General features: G+C 37.4%; 2 protein-coding genes across 2 annotated transcripts in view; one reads left to right on the forward strand and one right to left on the reverse strand.

Moving 5' to 3' along the window:
* The window catches only part of TAOK1 (TAO kinase 1), a 153920-nt gene that overhangs the window by 16211 nt on the left and 119162 nt on the right, over nucleotides 1-18547 (forward strand).
* On the reverse strand, nucleotides 7958-13195 carry LOC140524940 (actin, cytoplasmic 2-like). Its single transcript, XM_072639832.1, has one exon. It carries the CDS (start codon nucleotides 9938-9940, stop codon nucleotides 9071-9073), a length of 870 nt encoding a protein of 289 aa, XP_072495933.1. The 5' UTR covers nucleotides 9941-13195; the 3' UTR covers nucleotides 7958-9070.

Consider the following 18547-nt stretch of genomic DNA (forward strand, 5'->3'; position numbering starts at 1 on the left):
TCTAACCTAACTCCTTAATTTTGTACATAAAGAAACTGAGGTCCAGAGAAGAATGACTTCTTCAAAGTCACACAGTGTAGTAATAATTAGCAAAGCTTCATTTGAGTCAGGGATCCCTAACTTGAGATCCTGCAACCTTTCTATTCATCGTGATGTCTCATGGATCAGCTAGTTCAGCTTTGTCCTTCATTTGAGGAAAACGAGGTCCAGTCCGTTCAAGTCATTTAGCTTGGGACTGACACTTGTAATGATGATCTAGAGTACCAAGAAGCAATGAGTGAAATTAGAAAGCTTTCCAGTCAAGAGAATTATAATAAAAAAAAGTTTTAGTGCTTACAAGGATGAACACCTGGAGAATTAATTTGTGTGATATATACATTTCTGACATTGCCGGATAAATGAAGTTTTACTTCATACTAAAGTACCAAAGTGTGTTCCAAAGCAGATATTGAATTAAAAATTCCCTAAATAATGGTTGGCAGCTAGGTGGCACAGGGGATAAGAGCGCCAGGCCTAGAGTCAGGAAGATTTGTCTTTCGAAGTTCAAAGCTGACTTCAGACACTCACTAGTTGTGTGACTCTGGGCAAGTCACTTAGCTATGTTTGCCTCAGTTTCCTCATCTGTAAAATGACCTGGAGAATGCAATGTCAACCCCCTCCAATATCTCTCCCAAGAAAACCCCAAATGGGATCATGAAAAGTCAGACTGAAACAAAAGAACAGCAATAAATGATGATGAAAGAGTTGTAGTGCAAATAGGAAGGAAATCAAAGTTTGGCATTGCACTTTGTCTAAAGGTTTATATATTGCCCGTTATTTTATAGCCAGGTATTCATAAGGCTATACTCAATTTTTTTTTTTATGAGAAGGAAGGACAACTTCTTCAGTTCTTTATACTTTCATGTATCTTTTATAGTAGACATTCTTAACTCTTGTGGAGTGGATCCCTTTAGGAATCTGGTGAAGCCCTTCTCAGCGTCAGTTTTTTAAATGTATAAATTAAATGAAATAGAATTCCAAAAGAAACAGATTACTGAACTATGGTTATCAAAATATAAAAGAAAAGAAATTCATGAACCTAGACTAAGAATTTCTGTTTCATACTATCAGCTTTCTTGAATTATTTTAATATAGATTAGAATGAAAAACTTAATCTTTTTTGAAGATTGAAGTTACTGATTCTTTAGAATCAGTTTTTATTTACAAGATCACTTTTCTTCCCAAATTAGTGAGCTATAATATCAGACTGTGAATGTTTTATAGTCTTGTTAGAAGATAAAGTTTGTTTTAATCTTATTAAATAAATTGGTATCAATTTTTAATATTATATGATTTATCTTTATTTTATTATATTTTATTATAATTTTATATTATTTATTTTTTTAAAATGTAAGTAATAATTTAGAAGAATAAATAAATCTAATCTGTATTCAGTTACTTTTAAACTCTCCTATGATAGTTTATTTGGTTTTGGCTATTTCTCTTTTGGTGTTTGTATTTAAAGATAACAGTCTTAACATGATATAGCATGCCTTGTGGTATTGAGCAGTCAAGTTGGACATATTGCTGTGGGATTAATTTTCTTTGTTCCAGTAAATACCAACAAGGTAGGAAATCTCTCTTTTCTGAAGACCTAATTTTCTTGTCTGCTTTGTAATTACTTTGGAATCTATTTATGCAGTAATCTGTTACTGACGGATGAAGATTTTCCTTTTTTCTCCTGAGCAGGTATATTTGCTGCTCACGTGTTAAACATCATGTTGGGATATTGAAGGTAGAGATAGAGCTCTTACATTAGGTTGTAAGCTCCATAAGGTTGGAGAATCTATTTGAAATACTCCTCTACCCCACTTAAGGTCCCCTCCCTTGACCCCTAGCACAGTCACCAGTGTAGAGCAGTTGTTGTAAATAAATATCTGAAAGACTGCTTACATTAAGGATTGGTTGTGGTAGTTACTATATGGAATGAAACCCATTTAACTGAATAATTAAGCTGTTTTCTCGAGTGTTTTTTTTTTAACCAGTAGTTATCTGATCATGTTAGAACATAAGACTGTTATGAATGCTAATAAATGTCATTGATTGGCCATTAAAATCATGCCGTCTTCAGCTGTTCAGAATTGGTATTTTCTTCCTTTAATCTTTTGGTGGAAAGGTGATTGAATGTATTACTTTATTAGGAACTTTTTCAGTGATGTTTTCAAAGAAAGTTCATTTTATAATCTACCTTATTAGTTTAGAATAGCATATACATATGTTACTTTCAAGCAAATGAGTTCTTTTAATACCAGAAAATTAAATGTAAAAGACAAAAGAGCTGTTTGAATTAACTCAATAAGTAGGTTTGTGTATTTGTGGATTATTAAATCTACTGAATGTTACTACAGAGATTTAACTATTCTTAGCTTTCTTCAACAAATAAAATATCTAAGCAATTTTCATGCACATGATTAAAACTAGTCTTATGTAATAAGTGTAGACTCTTATCTACTTACACTCACAAAGTAGATGAGTTCAGATAGGGACATTTGAGATTATATTCATGCTGGTTAAGCCATTTAGTTAACCTTTCTTTGGATCAGTTGTACATGCCTGTGCCTTTGTATTTCTGAGATAGTTAGTTTGGAGAATTAGGGACTTAGGAAGTTTTTTTTACAGGATTTTTAGACATCCACTAGGATAAAACAGCTCTGTTATATTGCAAGTGGCATGTATTTATAAGAAAGGACATTCTTGAACTTCCTGGAATGCTCAGATATAGGAAAACTACAGGGTGGTACAGAGGCAGGCAGGCTATCACTGGATAGGAGACATATTTAATTAAATAAAGCTTTATTATTAGGTACCTCCTATGCAGTACTGCAGTATTCAAAGTACATGAAACAGGAAGAAAATACAATTTTTCTCAGAACTGAGAGTATGACTTTAATGAAAAATCAGGAAATTATTCAGTCATTTGGACTTAATTGTAGATTAAAATATGATATGAGACTTTTTTTTTGGCTATTTATAAAATTAAGCAGTATGTTCCATTCCTCAGTGTTTTATAATACTGAATCTCTTTTCTAATACAAATCTTTTTTTTTCATTTTTTTCCTATTTTTGAATGATCTATATTTATTTATTTTTCATCTACTGTGTCTGAAATGTACTACCTCTTCACCTGCCTCAGAATCCATAGCTTCTTTCAAGACTTAGCTGAATTGCTAACTATTTCCTGAAATCTCTGCTGATCTCTCCCCCCTCCATGTACTTCTCCCACAGTAGAACACAAAATACCTGAGGACCAGGACTGTTTTTCCCCCCAGTTTGTATGTGGTGTATGGTGCTTAATAAATATCCACTGAATGACTGAACCAGATAATTTTGGTAACTATTGTTTTCAAGTTATCTGTTTTGAAATCTAGTAGAGCAAGTTAATAGGATTATAGACTTAAAACTGGCATCATTATACAGAGTTGTACAGGGGAAGCTTTCTCTGTTACAGTTAGAATAGATGGCCACTGAGATTCCTTCCAACCCTAACGTTCTGTGATTCTGTGACATTTCCTGCTACAAGTCATATTTTGATTCCTTCTTCTGTATTCCAATACTATCATATCCAGTCAGTCAATAATTTCTTTGTTTTAATTCCTTCCGTAGATATTTATTAAGCATCATTTATTTGCAAGACAGTGTTAAACAAAATTGAGTAACAATACAATTTCTGCTGTGAAGAATTTACAGTTTAATAGGAAGGTACAACTTGTATACAAATAATGCAGACCTATAAGACTAAAGGAGAAGAGAAAACTGGATGAAGTATTATAGGAAATTTTAAAAAGGGCCAGATATTAGTGATCACATTCATTAGATGAGGATGAAGAGATCAGTGAAACCTTAATGGAGGAGGTTCCTCTTTTTTTTAAAGATAATACATGTATAATCATGTTGGAACATATTTCTACATTAGTCATGTTGTGAAAGAAGAAACAGAACACAAGGGAAAAACCATGAGAAAGAAATAAAAGTGAAAATAGTGTACCTTGATCTGCATTCGGATGCCATAGTTCTTTCTCTGGATGTGGACAGCATTTTCTGTCACGACTCTTGGGATTGTCTTAGATCATTGCATTGCTGAGAAGAGCTAAGTCTATCAAAGCTGGTTGTCGCGCAGTGCTGTTGTTATTGTGTACAGTGTTCTCCTGATTCTTCTCACTTCTCTTTAACATCAGTTCATGTAAGTCTTTTCAGGTTTTCCTGAAATTCACCTGCTTATCATTTCTTATAGCACAATAGTATTCCATTGCATGAGGAAGTTCCTCTTTGTTTGAGTAAATGTGTTCCAGATGTAGGGAGGACTTCCTGTGAGATTATACAAATCAAACTAATAGCATCTTTTGAGTATGTGAAGAGAAGTAGTATGAAGTAAGGTTGAACAGGTGATTGGGAGCTAAATTGTGGAGGCTAATGCTGCTGAGTTGGTATTTTAGCCAGTAGTCAATTGTTGTTTGTCCTTCATTTTTTTCTTTAAATTTATTTATTTATTTGTTTGTTTTTTAATGTTCTACAATCATTTACCAAAAAACTTAGATTTTTACCTACCCCCCACGACCCCCCCTCCCACCCCTAGATGCCATACAATTCTATATAGGATCTACATATACTTTCCTATTGAATACACTTTCACTATAGTTATGCTGTGTAGATGAACTAAAATAAATGGAAGAAATCATATAACAAATCAAAACATAATACACGCATACACACACACACACACATATACAAACATGATCTGCTACATTCTGCAAATGAATTCCATAGTTCTTTCTCTGAGTGTGGAAGGTATTTAGTCTTAGAAAACCGTTGGGAATTTTTTTTTTTTAAGTTCTTGCATTATTACAAAGTTCCAAGTCTACCAGAAAAAATTCTCACACACTGTGGTCATTGCTGTGCACAAAGTTCTCCTGGTTCTGCTCCTTTCGCTCAGCATCAGATCATGTAAGTCCTTCCAGGCCTCTCCGAAGTCCTCTTGTTCATCATTTCATATGGCGCAGTAATATTCCATTACATTCATATACCATAATTTGTTCAGCCATTCCCCAATTTGGTGGGCATCCCCTTGATTTCCAGTTCTTGGCTACTACAAAGAGAGCTGCTATAAATATTTTTGTACATGTGGGACCTTTGCTCATTTTGATCATATCACTTGGGGATACAGTCCTAGAAGCAATATTGCTGGGTCAAAGGGTATGCACATTTTTGTAGCCCTTTGGACATAGTTCCAAATTGCTCTCCAGAATGGTTGGATGAGCTCACAGCTCCACCAACAATGAATAAGTGTTCCAACTCTCCCACATCCTTTCCAACATTTATCATTTTCCTGTTCTGTCATGTTTGCCAGTCTTATAGGTGTGATGTGGTACCTCAGAGTTGTTTTGATTTGCATCTCTCTAATCAAAAGTGATTTAGAGCATTTTTTCATATGATTATAGATAATATAATTTTGTTATATTTTAATTTCTTTAATTTCTTCCTCTGAAAATTGCCTATTCATATCCTTTGACCATTTATCAATTGGGGAATGACTTGTATTGTTGTAGATTTGACTGAATTCTCTATATATTCCAGAAATGAGGCCTTTATCCCCAAGATTAGCTGTAAAAATTCTTTCCCAATTTACTACGTCCCTCCGAATTTTGGTTGCATTGGGTTGTGCAAAAACATTTCAGTTTAAGGTAATCAAAGTTGTCTATCCTGCATTTCTTAATGCTTTCTATCTCTTCTTTGGTAAAAAAAATCTTCCCTTCTCCATAAATCTGATGAATACACTATTTCTTGTTCCTCCAGTTTGTCCATGATATCAATCTTTATACCTAGGTCGAGTACCCATTTGGACTTTGTTCTTGTGTCAGGCATGGGTCTATGCCTAGTTTCCGCCACGCTATTGCCCAGTTTTCCCAGCAATTTTTGTCGAACAGTGAGTTCTTATCCCAGAAGCTGGGTTTATCAAACAGGAGGTTGCTATATTCCTTGCCTAGTGTGTCTTTAGTGCCAAGTATATTCCACTTGTCTACCCTTCTGTTTCTTAGCCAGTACTACGTGGTTTTGATAGTTGCTGCTTTATAGTACAATTTGAGATGTGGTAGCTCTAGGTCATCTTCCCTAGAATTTCTTTTCAGTAGTCCCTTTGATATTCTGGACCTTTTGTTCTTCCAGATGGATTTTGATATTATTTTATCCGGCTCTAGAAAATAATTTTCTGATAGTTTAATTGGTATGGCACTAAATAAGTAAATTAATTTAGGTAGAATTGTCATTTTTATTATATTAGCTCGGCCTACCCATGAGCAACTGATGTTTTTCCACTTATTTAAATCTGACTTTATTTGTGCAAAAAATGTCTTGTAATTGTGTTCATATAATCCCTGGGTTTGTTTTGGCAGGTAAACTCCCAAGTATTTTGTAATGTCTACCCTAGCTTTAAATGGGATTTCTCTTTCTATCTCTTGCTGTTAGACTTTGTTGCTAATATATACGAATGCAGAAGATTTGTGCGGTTTTATTTTGTAACTTGCGACTTTGCCAAAGTTGTTTATTATTTCAAGTAGTTTTTTACTTGAATCTCTGGGATTCTCTAAGTATATCATCATATCATCTGCAAAGAGTGATAACTTAGTTTCTTCTTTGCCTATTCTTATTCCTTCAATTTCTTTATCTTGTCTAATTGCTACAGCTAACATTTCTAGTACCATATTGAATAATAGTGGTGATAATGTGTTTGTCCTTCATTTTTGAAGGTGATGATATCTTGATTTATGTGTGAATTGGACTGAAGTGAGGCAGAGTCCCACAAAGTTGTCAGCCTTACTCTGTCTTCCAGAATCATTTAAGTCTGATATCAAGACAAAAGTCAGAACATCTGGAGATGGCCTAGGATGCAGTGGATGACTTTGACATCATCTTTGGAACAAATTGGAACACATCTCATTCTTCCAGGGAAGACTTCACATGCTTGGGGTACATATCCCCTAACTCACCAACAGGTTTGAGGCCTGTTGGTTACCCTTAACCCTGTCTGGCCTGTCTACCAAGATGGTTTTACTGGGTTGTGCCTGCTGGGCATGCTACAGCTTCTTGGAGCCACAGTGAGTGGTGAGTATCAGGTGGATGAATAGTCCTGGAAGGATCTTGGCAAGCCTTCACACCAGAGGTGCTAGTCCTCCTTGAACACCAGTGTACCCAGCTAGCAGTCATTTGGAAATCACTGAAGGAAAAAAAGCATACTAACTGGGGTCTTTAGTGTTTTGTCTGCTTCAGTTTTTCCTATATTTACTGCCAGATTAGCTCTCTTTTCATTAAGAGGGATTGTAAAAGACTTCATATAGAAGATGTGATTTTAGCTGGAATTTGAAGGAAGCTAAGGGAGGCCAGGAGATTTTGATGAGGAGGGAGGGAATTCCATGCACTGGGATATCCCAGCTTCTACAAGAGGCCTTTCTGGATCTTCCTTGGTGATTGTGCCATCTCTGTGTTCATTATCTCCAATTTGTCCTATGTATATTTTGTTCGTATGTAGTTTTTATTTGCATTATCTATCCCTATTAGACTGTGAGCTCTTTAAGAACAGGGAGTGTTTTTTCCCTTTCTTTGTATCCTCAGCCCTTAGCACAGTGCCTGGCATGTAGTAAACAAACATTTAATAAATATGTATTGACTGACTAATAGCCAGTGAAAATGTGTGGAGTTGGGAGAAGAAATAAATGTTTTGTTTAAGTAACAGCTAGGAGGCCAGTGTCACTGGATCACAGAGCACAAGAAGGTTGCTAGGGAAGACCAGAAAGGCTGGAGAAGACCCAATTATGATGAGATTAATGAAGGGCGTTGAACACCAAATATGATTTAATATTTAATCCTGGAGATAATGGGGAGCCACTGGAGTTTGTTGAATAAAGGGATGAATATGGACAAAGCTGCATTTTATTTTATTTTATTTTTTATTTTTTTTTTTTCAGTTTACTTGCAGCACTTTTATTTTTCCTTACACAATGACGTGTTGGGCATTACAATTCTCAACTCTTAGGATGACTTACAAATTTTGGTATTCTACTGTCATGTGAGAACATTAAGGCAACGTACAAAAATCTTACATAAATTAACTAGATGCACAAATTTACAGGTTGTAAATGCAAACTTTTTGCAACTCAAGGTTGAGTAACTTAGCCCCATGACATTGGGGGAAAACAGTGGGTTAAGAAAAAAAAAACTGGTTCCTAAGGCTTGGATTCAATATGTATTCCTGCTAGGATGGTGGCAAGATGCAACACACATTTAATAAACTCTTGCCAGCCTTAGGAGAGAAATTCTGCAAGTCAGCTCTTTTAGATGCTGGAAATCTGACCTTTAGATACCCTGTACAGATCTGATGCTTTATAGGACTAAACTGTACAGCTGTCGAACGTCAACCAGCCAGCTACTATACTGCCATATTATCAGGTCAATTCTCTATTGAACTTAAGTCTTAGCCTTACCTGTCAAAATGAAGTGACCTGTATCAGGGTTTAGATCAAAGATATGTACAAGGTATGCTAAAATGTACACCAAGGGAACAACTGTTAACTTGAATACGAGGTCAAATCAGTAACGGTTCAACAATCTAAAAAGTGCTGATATTTGTCTAATATCAGATACAAACTTCCCCAAGGACAAGTTTCTTTTCAAAGAAGGCTTATTCCAGTTTCATGAGGCTAACATGAGGTGTATATTTGCCAGGGCAAATTTTTACTTTGTGAATACTCATGCAGCAAATGCTACGCATCTGCTAGCAGTCCATTTAGAAGCATTTGCGATGGACAATGGATGGGCCAGATTCATCATATTCCTGCTTGCTGATCCACATCTGCTGGAAGGTGGACAGAGATGCCAGAATTGAGCCACCAATCCAGACGGAATACTTACGTTCAGGGGGAGCAGTGATCTTAATTTTCATTGTGCTAGGTGCCAGGGCTGTGATTTCTTTCTGCATTCTGTCAGCAATACCAGGGTACATGGTAGTACCACCAGACAATACTGTGTTGGCATATAGATCCTTTCAGATATCAACATCACACTTCATGATAGAATTGAAAGTGGTCTCATGAATGCCACAGGATTCCATACCCAGGAAGGATGGTTGGAATAGGGCCTCTGGACACCTGAACCTCTCATTGCCAATGGTGATCACCTGGCCATCAGGAAGCTCATAGCTCTTCTCCAGTGAAGAGGAGGAAGCAGCAGTGGCCATCTCCTGCTCGAAGTCCAGGGCAACGTAGCACAGCTTCTCCTTGATGTCACGAACAATTTCCCTTTCAGCTGTGGTAGTGAAGCTGTATCCTCTTTCTGTCAGTATCTTCATGAGGTAGTCTGTCAGGTCACGGCCAGCCAAATCCAGACAAAGGATGGCATGGGGAAGGGCATAACCCTCATAGATGGGCACAGTGTGGGTGACACCATCACCAGAGTCCATAACAATACCAGTGGTACGACCAGAGGCATACAGAGACAACACAGCCTGAATAGCAACATACATGGCTGGGGTGTTGAAGGTCTCAAACATGATCTGTGTCATCTTCTCTCTGTTGGCCTTAGGGTTTAAGGGAGCTTCTGTAAGCAGAACAGGGTGTTCCTCAGGAGCTACACGAAGCTCATTGTAGAAGGTATGATGCCAGATTTTCTCCATGTCATCCCAGTTGGTAACAATGCCATGTTCAATGGGGTATTTCAGGGTCAGGATACCTCTCTTGCTCTGAGCCTCATCACCAACATAACTGTCCTTCTGCCCCATTCCCACCATGACACCCTGGTGTCTTGGGCGTCCAACAATGGAGGGGAACACAGCCCGAGGAGCATCATCCCCAGCAAAGCCAGCTTTGCACATGCCAGAACCATTGTCAATAACAAGAGCAGCAATTTCTTCTTCCATTTTTGTTTAATCTGAGGCTGCGCACCGTCCTAGTCGGAGAATTTAGAGCCGGGGGGAAGGGAGGGGGCAAATCCAGGGGTACGTTCAAAGTAGCCTACAAGTGCTGCCGGCTACCACTGAGTGAGCAAAGCTGCATTTTAGAAGATTAATTTGACAGCTGAGTAGAGGCTGGGCTGGAATGGGGAAAGATTTGAGGCAGGAGGACCCCTAGAAGGCTGCTGTAATAGGCCAGGCTTGAAGTGGTTAGCAGTTTCCTACTTCTACTCATATATCACACAAAGCAACTTTTACCAGGTTGTAAGGAAATTAGGTTGATGGCCAGAAAGTCATCTCATTGTATCTTATTAGGGTCCTCTGGGGAGCTAAGATTTTGCCAGTAGCTTAATGTATGTTGCTTGAATGAATGAAATGTTAGATTCTACAAGGTAAAAGGCTATTAAATCATAGAAACAAAATAGAGAACTATGTCACTACTGGCTAAGTGAATGGTGAGAACTTTGGGCACTGTTTTGAGTAGGGCCTCATATTATTGAACTCTCCCACAGTTTACTTAATCTCTGAATTTCATTTGTTTCCAGAAGTGACATTAAGCACAATGGTAAAAGAAAGAGTCCTGGACTAGGGGCTAGCAGACTGGAAACTGTCCAGTTTCACCAAACACTAATTGAGGTCATTTATTAGAGTTTCTGTTTCTTCATCTTGAAAATGAGATTTGACTATGATCTTGTCTGTAAGACCTTTCTAGTTTAAAAAAAAATTTTTTTTCTATGATTCTAAATTCTAGAGATCTAAAAATGAAGATTTGGGACAGGATTTGGCCATGCTAATTTGGGAGATGTTGTGACCATAAAAGGTGTATTTTTCCTCAGTGGTTATTTTTAAAAGTCCAAAAAACCAGAGTAAAGAAGCTTGTCAGAAAGCAAGAACATCAGACCAATTCAAAGACATCAGATTTGAAATTATTTTTGCACTTGAGTGATCAGTAAAAAGCCAGCAAAAAAAAAAGGAAAGAGTCTTTTAAATTCATAGGATTTTTTTTGCGGGGGTAGGGAGGATGGGGGGAGGGGTGAAATGATCCTTTCAACCTCTATGGGAACTTTCAGTTTGTAATACTTGCAGAGAGCCTTTTTACTTTATGGGGCAGCTGCTGTATGGTGAAAAGCCCTGGCTAGATTTGGAGTCAGGAGAGTTGAATTTGAGTTTTAGCTGTGTGGCTGTGTGAGAGTCAAAGAGCTAGGAAGGTGTTTCTGGGCTTTAGTTTGGAAAATAGGAATAATCATCCTTGTGTTTCATGGGAGTTGAAATGCTGTTCAGGTTTCAGAGTCATTTGGTTAGGCAAAAATCCTGTGTAGTCAAAAGTACCCTTAAAAAGTCAAAATTGCCTGTAAAATATAGTGCAGTACTTCTGAACCTTTATTTGAAGGGTATTTGTAAAAGAAGACAGTATCAGAGAGCAGATGGGGCAGAGATGATTGCTATGGAAACAGTAGATGTAAGTTTTGTCAAACCCCTAGTGGAGTTGTTGATTTGGAGAGCGGTGGGCTCTATGAATTTTTACTTAAATAGAAAGAAAAGAAAAGATAGGCAAAGACTTAAAAACTTGGATGATTAGGGAAAGACAGTGATCGCACCACTATATGCCTCTTTCATCTTCCTTTTTTCATCATGAGGCAAGAAATGATATAAGGAAGTCGTAGAGAATGATGAGGAGCTAGACTCAATAATGACCAGGAATTCTAGAAAGGACTATTAAGTTTTCTTTCTCATGAGCTCCATCAGCCTTAGCAGAATGAATAAACTGTCTCTTGTTGTGTGAGAGAGAAAATTTTAGAATCACTCAGTGGGGAAGATGCTCACACATACTCTGAGAGACAGCAGGAACTAAAACCAACTGAGGATTCACATTCTCTTATCCTGTTCACTCCAGGGCATAAGCTCATTGAGTAGAATGGAGATTGGTGCCATACTGTTTAAATTGTTATTTTCTTTCTCTTTTCTTCCTCTAGCAAATATAGTTGAATTTAGTAAGTTGTATGTATATGATAGGATTCCATTGGTGCCTGTTATTTCAGAGGGCTGTGGGGGAATAGTCTATGTGCAAATTGGTTGTTATTATTACCAATAATGGTTAATACTAATCATGAAGATGACAGAGTTGATCAGTCATTAAACATATTTATTAAACACCTACTATGTGTAAGACACTATGCTCAGCACTGGCGATACAAAGAAAGACCTGAGACAGTACTTGCCATTGAGGAACTCACAGTCCAATGGGGGAGAACACACAAAGAAAGAAACTGATGAAGGCCTGTCCTGAAGGGATGAGAGTTCTGGAGTTGATTCTGTTCTGCAGAAAGACTGCTGGGACAGGAAATGATGGAGAAAGTTCCCCTGGGTGCTCTCCTTACATGGAAAAGGATCAAGGAGACAGGCTGAAACATCAGAATCAGTGGTAATGAACAAGTGTCCTAATTCAGGAGTTACAGGCACACAGGGCTAAATTCTTAACTTGTATACCTTTTTCCTAGGATTTTGTTCATAGGAATGGGGATAAACTTTAGACCTTAGACCTTATAAACTTATAACTTACATAATGTATGTGTTCCCTGTTTCATCAGTTAAGTGATTATCAGTCCTTTGCTGAAACATACTTCCCGAGTGCTTAGGCTAAAGGTGCTTCCAGTTCTGTGACTGGAAATTTCCAATCCCTATGGGATTGCTGTGTGTTCCTTAGAGTTAATTGTAACATTGTCATTTCAGAGTTCAGAAGACTTGAATAATTCATTATGTTAGGATCACTGAGTTAGACCTTTAATTAGGATGTTTCTTTACCTATTAGAGATACAATGTAGTTTTAATTTTCCATTTTATTATTAACTTAATCATCAACAAACACAAACATTTCATTATACAAATTTAAAAATTATATGTGATCCTATAACTAAACTTTGGTCCATTATAGTTTTGGAAGAGTTCTACAGTTCATTTTATAGAAAAGGAAAAAGCCTCTGTACTTGAAAGCAAGAAAATTGTATTTTAAAACTTGTTAATTAAATTTTTTTTTAATTTAGAGAGGCAGCAATCTGTATTTGATAGAGTGAACAAAACACTGCATATCTTGCTTCCTTGTGTTTTCTCTGGCTGTCCCCCATGTTTGGAATGCCTTCCTTCCTCCAGCCCAACTACTAATCTTCCCCCCTCCCCCCTGCCTTAAGTCCCATCTAAAATCCCACAGAAACCTTTTCTAGCTTCTCTCTAAATTCTAATGCTTTCCTTCTTTTAATTATTTCCTATTTGTCTTATATAGAGCTTGTTTTGTGTATATTTGTAAGCTCCTAAAGGGCAGGATTGTCTTTTGCCTCTTTTTGTATCCCTAGTGCTTAGCACAGGGCCTGGCACATACCTGGCACAACAGTGGTTGTAAGGATGTAAGCTTTTCGTCTCTACCACTTCAATTCAGTGAAGAATTATTACTCATCTGTCACGTCTACAGTATTATGTGTGGCGAGGTGGGCATAAACAAAAATTAAACTGGCTCAGATCAAGTAGGGCTAAGGAAAAGCTATCACATTAAGTAGTTAAAAGAGATTCTTGTTAATATTTGAGAGACCAGTTTCAGCTGCAGGGTGTATGGTCAGAAGCTAGGTTGCAGCAGGAATGATAAAGTGCTGACAGGGAGTTGTCTTCTTTGTAAGAGTTCTTCAGTAAAAGGGAGAAAAGATTGATTTGAGGAACTGACAGAGTTAAGTGATGTTTTTGGTAAAGGATGAGAGAGACCTGATGATGTTTATAGAAGGGATTGGAAAATGAGAAAGAGCCAGATTTAGAATTGGGGGAGTGTTCATCTGTGGTCAAGGGCACAAATGGAGGGGGTAGGGCCATTTCATCTTCTCCAGGAACTAATGCAAAGAAGAGAACAGATAAAATGTAGAGGGATTCAGACATGGGAAGAAAAGATTGAGGGGGAACTCATCATTTATGGGCTCGGTTTTCTCAATGGAATATCTTCTGGGGTGGAAGGAGGGATGACACTTGAGAAGAATGTTTGGAACAGTTGAAGGCTATCGATGTTGTATGCATACATAGTAACTGCTTAATAAATGTTTGTTTAATTAAATTTTGAGTGTGTAACTTATCTTTCTTATATTATGAGCTCCTTGAGGTCAAGGACTGAATCTTTTATTCTTTTATTTATCTCTGTGTCGGTGGCCCCTCCCCCCCTTCCTGTGGGTTGCATCAGAACTGTGGTACATAGATAATCTGATTGATAATTTATGAGGGGAAAGTGTGAATTAATATTACTGAGTTGGTGAATTTGAGTAGTCTGTTAAGCCAAGTAATTTTTTGTTTATCCGCTCTAGCTTTGAGCAAAACACTGATCACAGGTATTTAACAGATTCCACTCAACTAAAAATGAATGCATACTATATATACAGTGTCCTGTACTAGTCACAAGGGATACAAAATGAATGACATATATACCCGTCTCAAGGAGAAAAGATGTGAGGGTGCAAGGAAGTCTTCTAGGCATATCTTTATAATTGAGGAGTGAGAAGCTGCTTTCATCTGGGGAGGTAAGAGAGAGTAGTTTTTAGAGAAGGTGCTGCTATCTGGAAGGGCTAGAAGAACATCAAGGGACAGATTGGGTGTGAGAGTCTTAATTCAAATATGAGGGACTCCATGAGCAAAGGACAAATGGGAGAGGTCATAATAAGAGAAGAAGATGGTTAGTACTCTAGCTGGCACTGGAATGGAATTAGTTGGAGATAAAGCTAACAGTAGGTTGAAGACAAACTACAGGACCTTGAATGGTGAAATCAAAAGTTAAATTGTCTTTAGTAGGCAACGGGAGTCACTGAAAAGTTTTGAATTGATGAGTGACATAATAGTGGGAGGATTAGGAGGGTTGCCTAGGTACAGTGTGCTAGGTGGATGTGGGAAGGGCTATGCTCAGTGCTGTAAGATTTGGAATTGCTAATGTAGATAAAGGCCTAATAGACAGCCATTGCAGGAAGTAGAATAAATAAAGAAGATCCGCCAGGTGGGAGAGGTAGAAATGGCACGATTTGGCAACTGTTATTTGTGGGGATTTATGGTGTGAGGAAGAGGGGAGGAGTCAAAGATGATTTCAAGGTTACAAGCCTGGGTGGATTGGTGAATCATTTGCAGAAATAGGGAATTTGGGGGGAGGGCGGTACAGACTAGGGAGGAAAATGCTTAGATCAATTTCAAACATGTTGAATGTGAACTGTATATAATATAACATAATATAATATAGTAGCATTTTGAGTAATAAATTATTAATGACAGGGGAACGCTTGCTTTTGTATGAAGTGATTAAATATGGGTGCCCTGAATGTACACCAGTCTCACTGTGAAATGATGGTGACATGGCTTGCAAGGGCTGAGAGTCGGAAAGGACAACAGGGAAAGAGGAACCTCCTTGGGGTTCTTTGAATGGAAGGTGTCACCTCCCCCCGGATTATCTATGACTATGCCTCTGAGAGGTGGTGTCTAAGGTCAGGTGGGACTGCTTCTTCTAATAACTTTGTGTCATATGTATATGTAACTTGCTTTGCCTCATTATTTGTCTGTGCTTAAGCTCTGGCCTGTGCGACTTCTGAGAAGGTCGTAATCAGTCTCTTAAAAGAATTTTCACCCTTGCCTATTAAACATGCTCAGCAACTAAAGGCCACAGATGACTCAGATGGTATGAAACAGTACTCACTTTTCTAATCCTTTCTTGACTATCCTTTCTACACTCACCGCTTCAGTGGGAAGAAAGCATACTGAAATGATGAGCAGAAGCTACTAGGGCCCTTTGGCAGCCATCCTCCTTCTCTTCCTTACTCAGCTGAAGAATTTTAAAATTCCAGGAACATTTCCTTTAAAAATGTCTGCTGCATTGCTCTATGGAGTACCACAAATACCATGTGAATGCACATATCTAAAGCGGGCCACACCCAGAACTCTTGGGCGCTGCTGCATGTGCCCTTTACCGAGTCTGATGAACAAACTCAGTGAGGCAATGCTGAGTCACATATTAATAAAGCAGTAAGCACATGAGTGTTGGCACCAAAACACACAACTTTAATATGAACTACAAGACACTCCTTTTGATTCGTTAGATAGTTTAGCAGAACTCCTGTGTATAAACAGGAAGTAGGAAAAATAGGAAACTTCCTCATTACAGAGCTGAATCAGGAAAATGGACACACATATCGAGTGAGTGAGCAGTAATATTGTTTTCTGAAATGTATCGATATCATTAGAAAACTACTTAGTTTTTAAACTAATTCCCTGCTCTAGTATAAAGGAGGTTTTTGAGTATTCAAGAGATCTCAATTGGTTTTCTGTTAAGCCTCTTTATGTTGTAGATTTCTTAATTTACCTTTATTATTTCAAAAATTTAAAACATTAGTTTATTGCCAGTAATCCATATCTTTCAGATAGCCAACAACCATTTTTTAAAGCCCTTACTATATGCTAGGTACTGTGTTAAACACTGGGGATACCTAAGGTTAAAAATTTAAGATTAGATTTCTACCTGATATTTCACTAAAGAATTCTGTATTCCCTCATTTGATCTTTTTTTATTAAATTATTTTATTTGTTTTCAGTTTTCAGTCACTTCCATATATCTTAGATTTTTTTTCCTTTCCCTCTCCTTCCTTTCCCCCTCCCTCCCCACTCTGTCTTAGATAGGTTCTACACATATATTCCTATTAATACATTTTCATCTTATGTTGCATGTTGCATAGAAGAATTAAAATGAATGGGAGAAACCATAAAACAAAGCAAAACATAATACAAAAGAAAATGGTCTGCTTCATTCTGTGATCCAATTCCATAGTTCTTTCTCTGGATGTGGAAGACCTTTTGCCTCAAGAATCCATTGGAAATTTTTTAAGTCCTTGCATTGCAATGAAGTACTACATGTACCAGAAAAATTCTTCAGACACTGTGGTTGTTGCTGTGTACGTAGTTCTCATGGTTCTGCTCCTTTCACTCAGCATCAGTTCATATAAGTCCTTCCAGGCCTCTCTGAAGTCTTCCTGTTCATCATTTCTTATAGCCCAATAGTATTCCATTACATTCATATACCACAATTTGTTCAGTCATTCCGCAATTGATGGGCAGCCACTTGATTCCCAGTTTTTGGCCACTACAAAGAGTGCTGCTATAAATATTTTTGCACATGTGGGACCCTTTCCCATTTTTACGATCTCTTGGGGATTCAGTCCTAGAAGCGATATTTCTGGGTCAAAGGGTATTATGTACATTTTTGTAGCCCTTTGGACATAGTTCCAAATTGCTCTCCAGAATGGTTGGATGAGCTCACAGCTCCACCAACAATGAGTTAGTGTTTCAACTCTCCCATATCTTCTCTAACATTTATCATTTTCCTGTTTTGTCATGTTATCCAATCTGACAGGTGTGATGGGGTACCTCAGAATTGTTCTGATTTGCATCTCTCTAATCAGTAGTGATTTAGAGCATTTTTTCATACGACTGTAGATATCTTTAATTTCTTCCTCTGAAAACTGTCTGTTCATATCCTTTGACCATTTACCCTCATTTGAACTTTATAACTCCTTTAAATTGGCATGGGCAGGTTATTTCCTAGTTTATGTATGGTGAGGACAGAGACTCAGAAAGCTTGTGACTTTTCACAGAATTTCAGAGTAGGAAGGTACTCTGTATATTCTTCTTCTAGTACACCACAGTTATGAGAAAAATATCTCTCCCTTTATTTGTTCCCTATTCCTTCTTGCCTTCCCCTTTTTTCTATCTACCTACAAAATATGACAAAACCACTTCTCAGATCTTAAGTTTTTTTAAAATAACATTTTTATTAATATTTTTTGTTTCTTACATCACCATAGTATCCTATATATTCTTCCCTTTTCTGTTCCCTGAGAGCTATCCCATATGACAAATGGTATTTTTTGGAGAAGAGGGAAAAATCAGCACAACTGGTCAGTATAGTGAAAAAAACTGAAGACGCGCAATTTATGACATCTTTGGACTTTTCACCTCCATGATTTCTTCACTCTAAGTTCTGTTTGAGCTTTATAATTTTATTATATTTACTTTTGATTTGGGGAGGGGTATCATTCTTTCCATTTACATAGTTGAAGCCATGTTGACTTTTTGTAATCACTGCTTTCTTTGTTGGATGTTCATTGACCATCCTTTTAATAATATGTTCTAGAATTTTTCTAGACATTAAAATCAGGCTTATTGTCTTATGGTTTAAAGACTTTTCTTTCCTCTTTTTCAATTTTGAAAGTGAGTGTATTTGTCCCTTTCTAGCCCTGTAGGCTGTCTCTTAATACACATAATCTTTCAGAGATCATCAACAGTGGTTCATTCATCCAAGACCAGCTTCTGTGATTCTTTCATCATCTAGGGAGAGAGTATCGAGAAAGAAGAGGTCCCAGAATGGAACCTTGGTGGAAACACACTCTTAGAGGGATAGACATGACTAATACCTAGCAAGTGAGACTTCGAGTGTTGATAGTAGGCAGAGAGCTGTGCACAGTGATGTCATAGGAGCCAAGGAAGAAGAGATGATTCAGGGTGATGGAAAGGATCAAAAAG

Source organism: Notamacropus eugenii, chromosome 2, assembly GCF_028372415.1.
Source record: "Notamacropus eugenii isolate mMacEug1 chromosome 2, mMacEug1.pri_v2, whole genome shotgun sequence".
NCBI lineage: Eukaryota > Metazoa > Chordata > Mammalia > Diprotodontia > Macropodidae > Notamacropus > Notamacropus eugenii.

What these genes read in the sequence shown, in the direction of transcription:
- LOC140524940 (XM_072639832.1), bottom strand. Translation starts at nt 9,940, where the DNA reads ATGGAAGAAGAAATTGCTGCTCTTGTTATTGACAATGGTTCTGGCATG.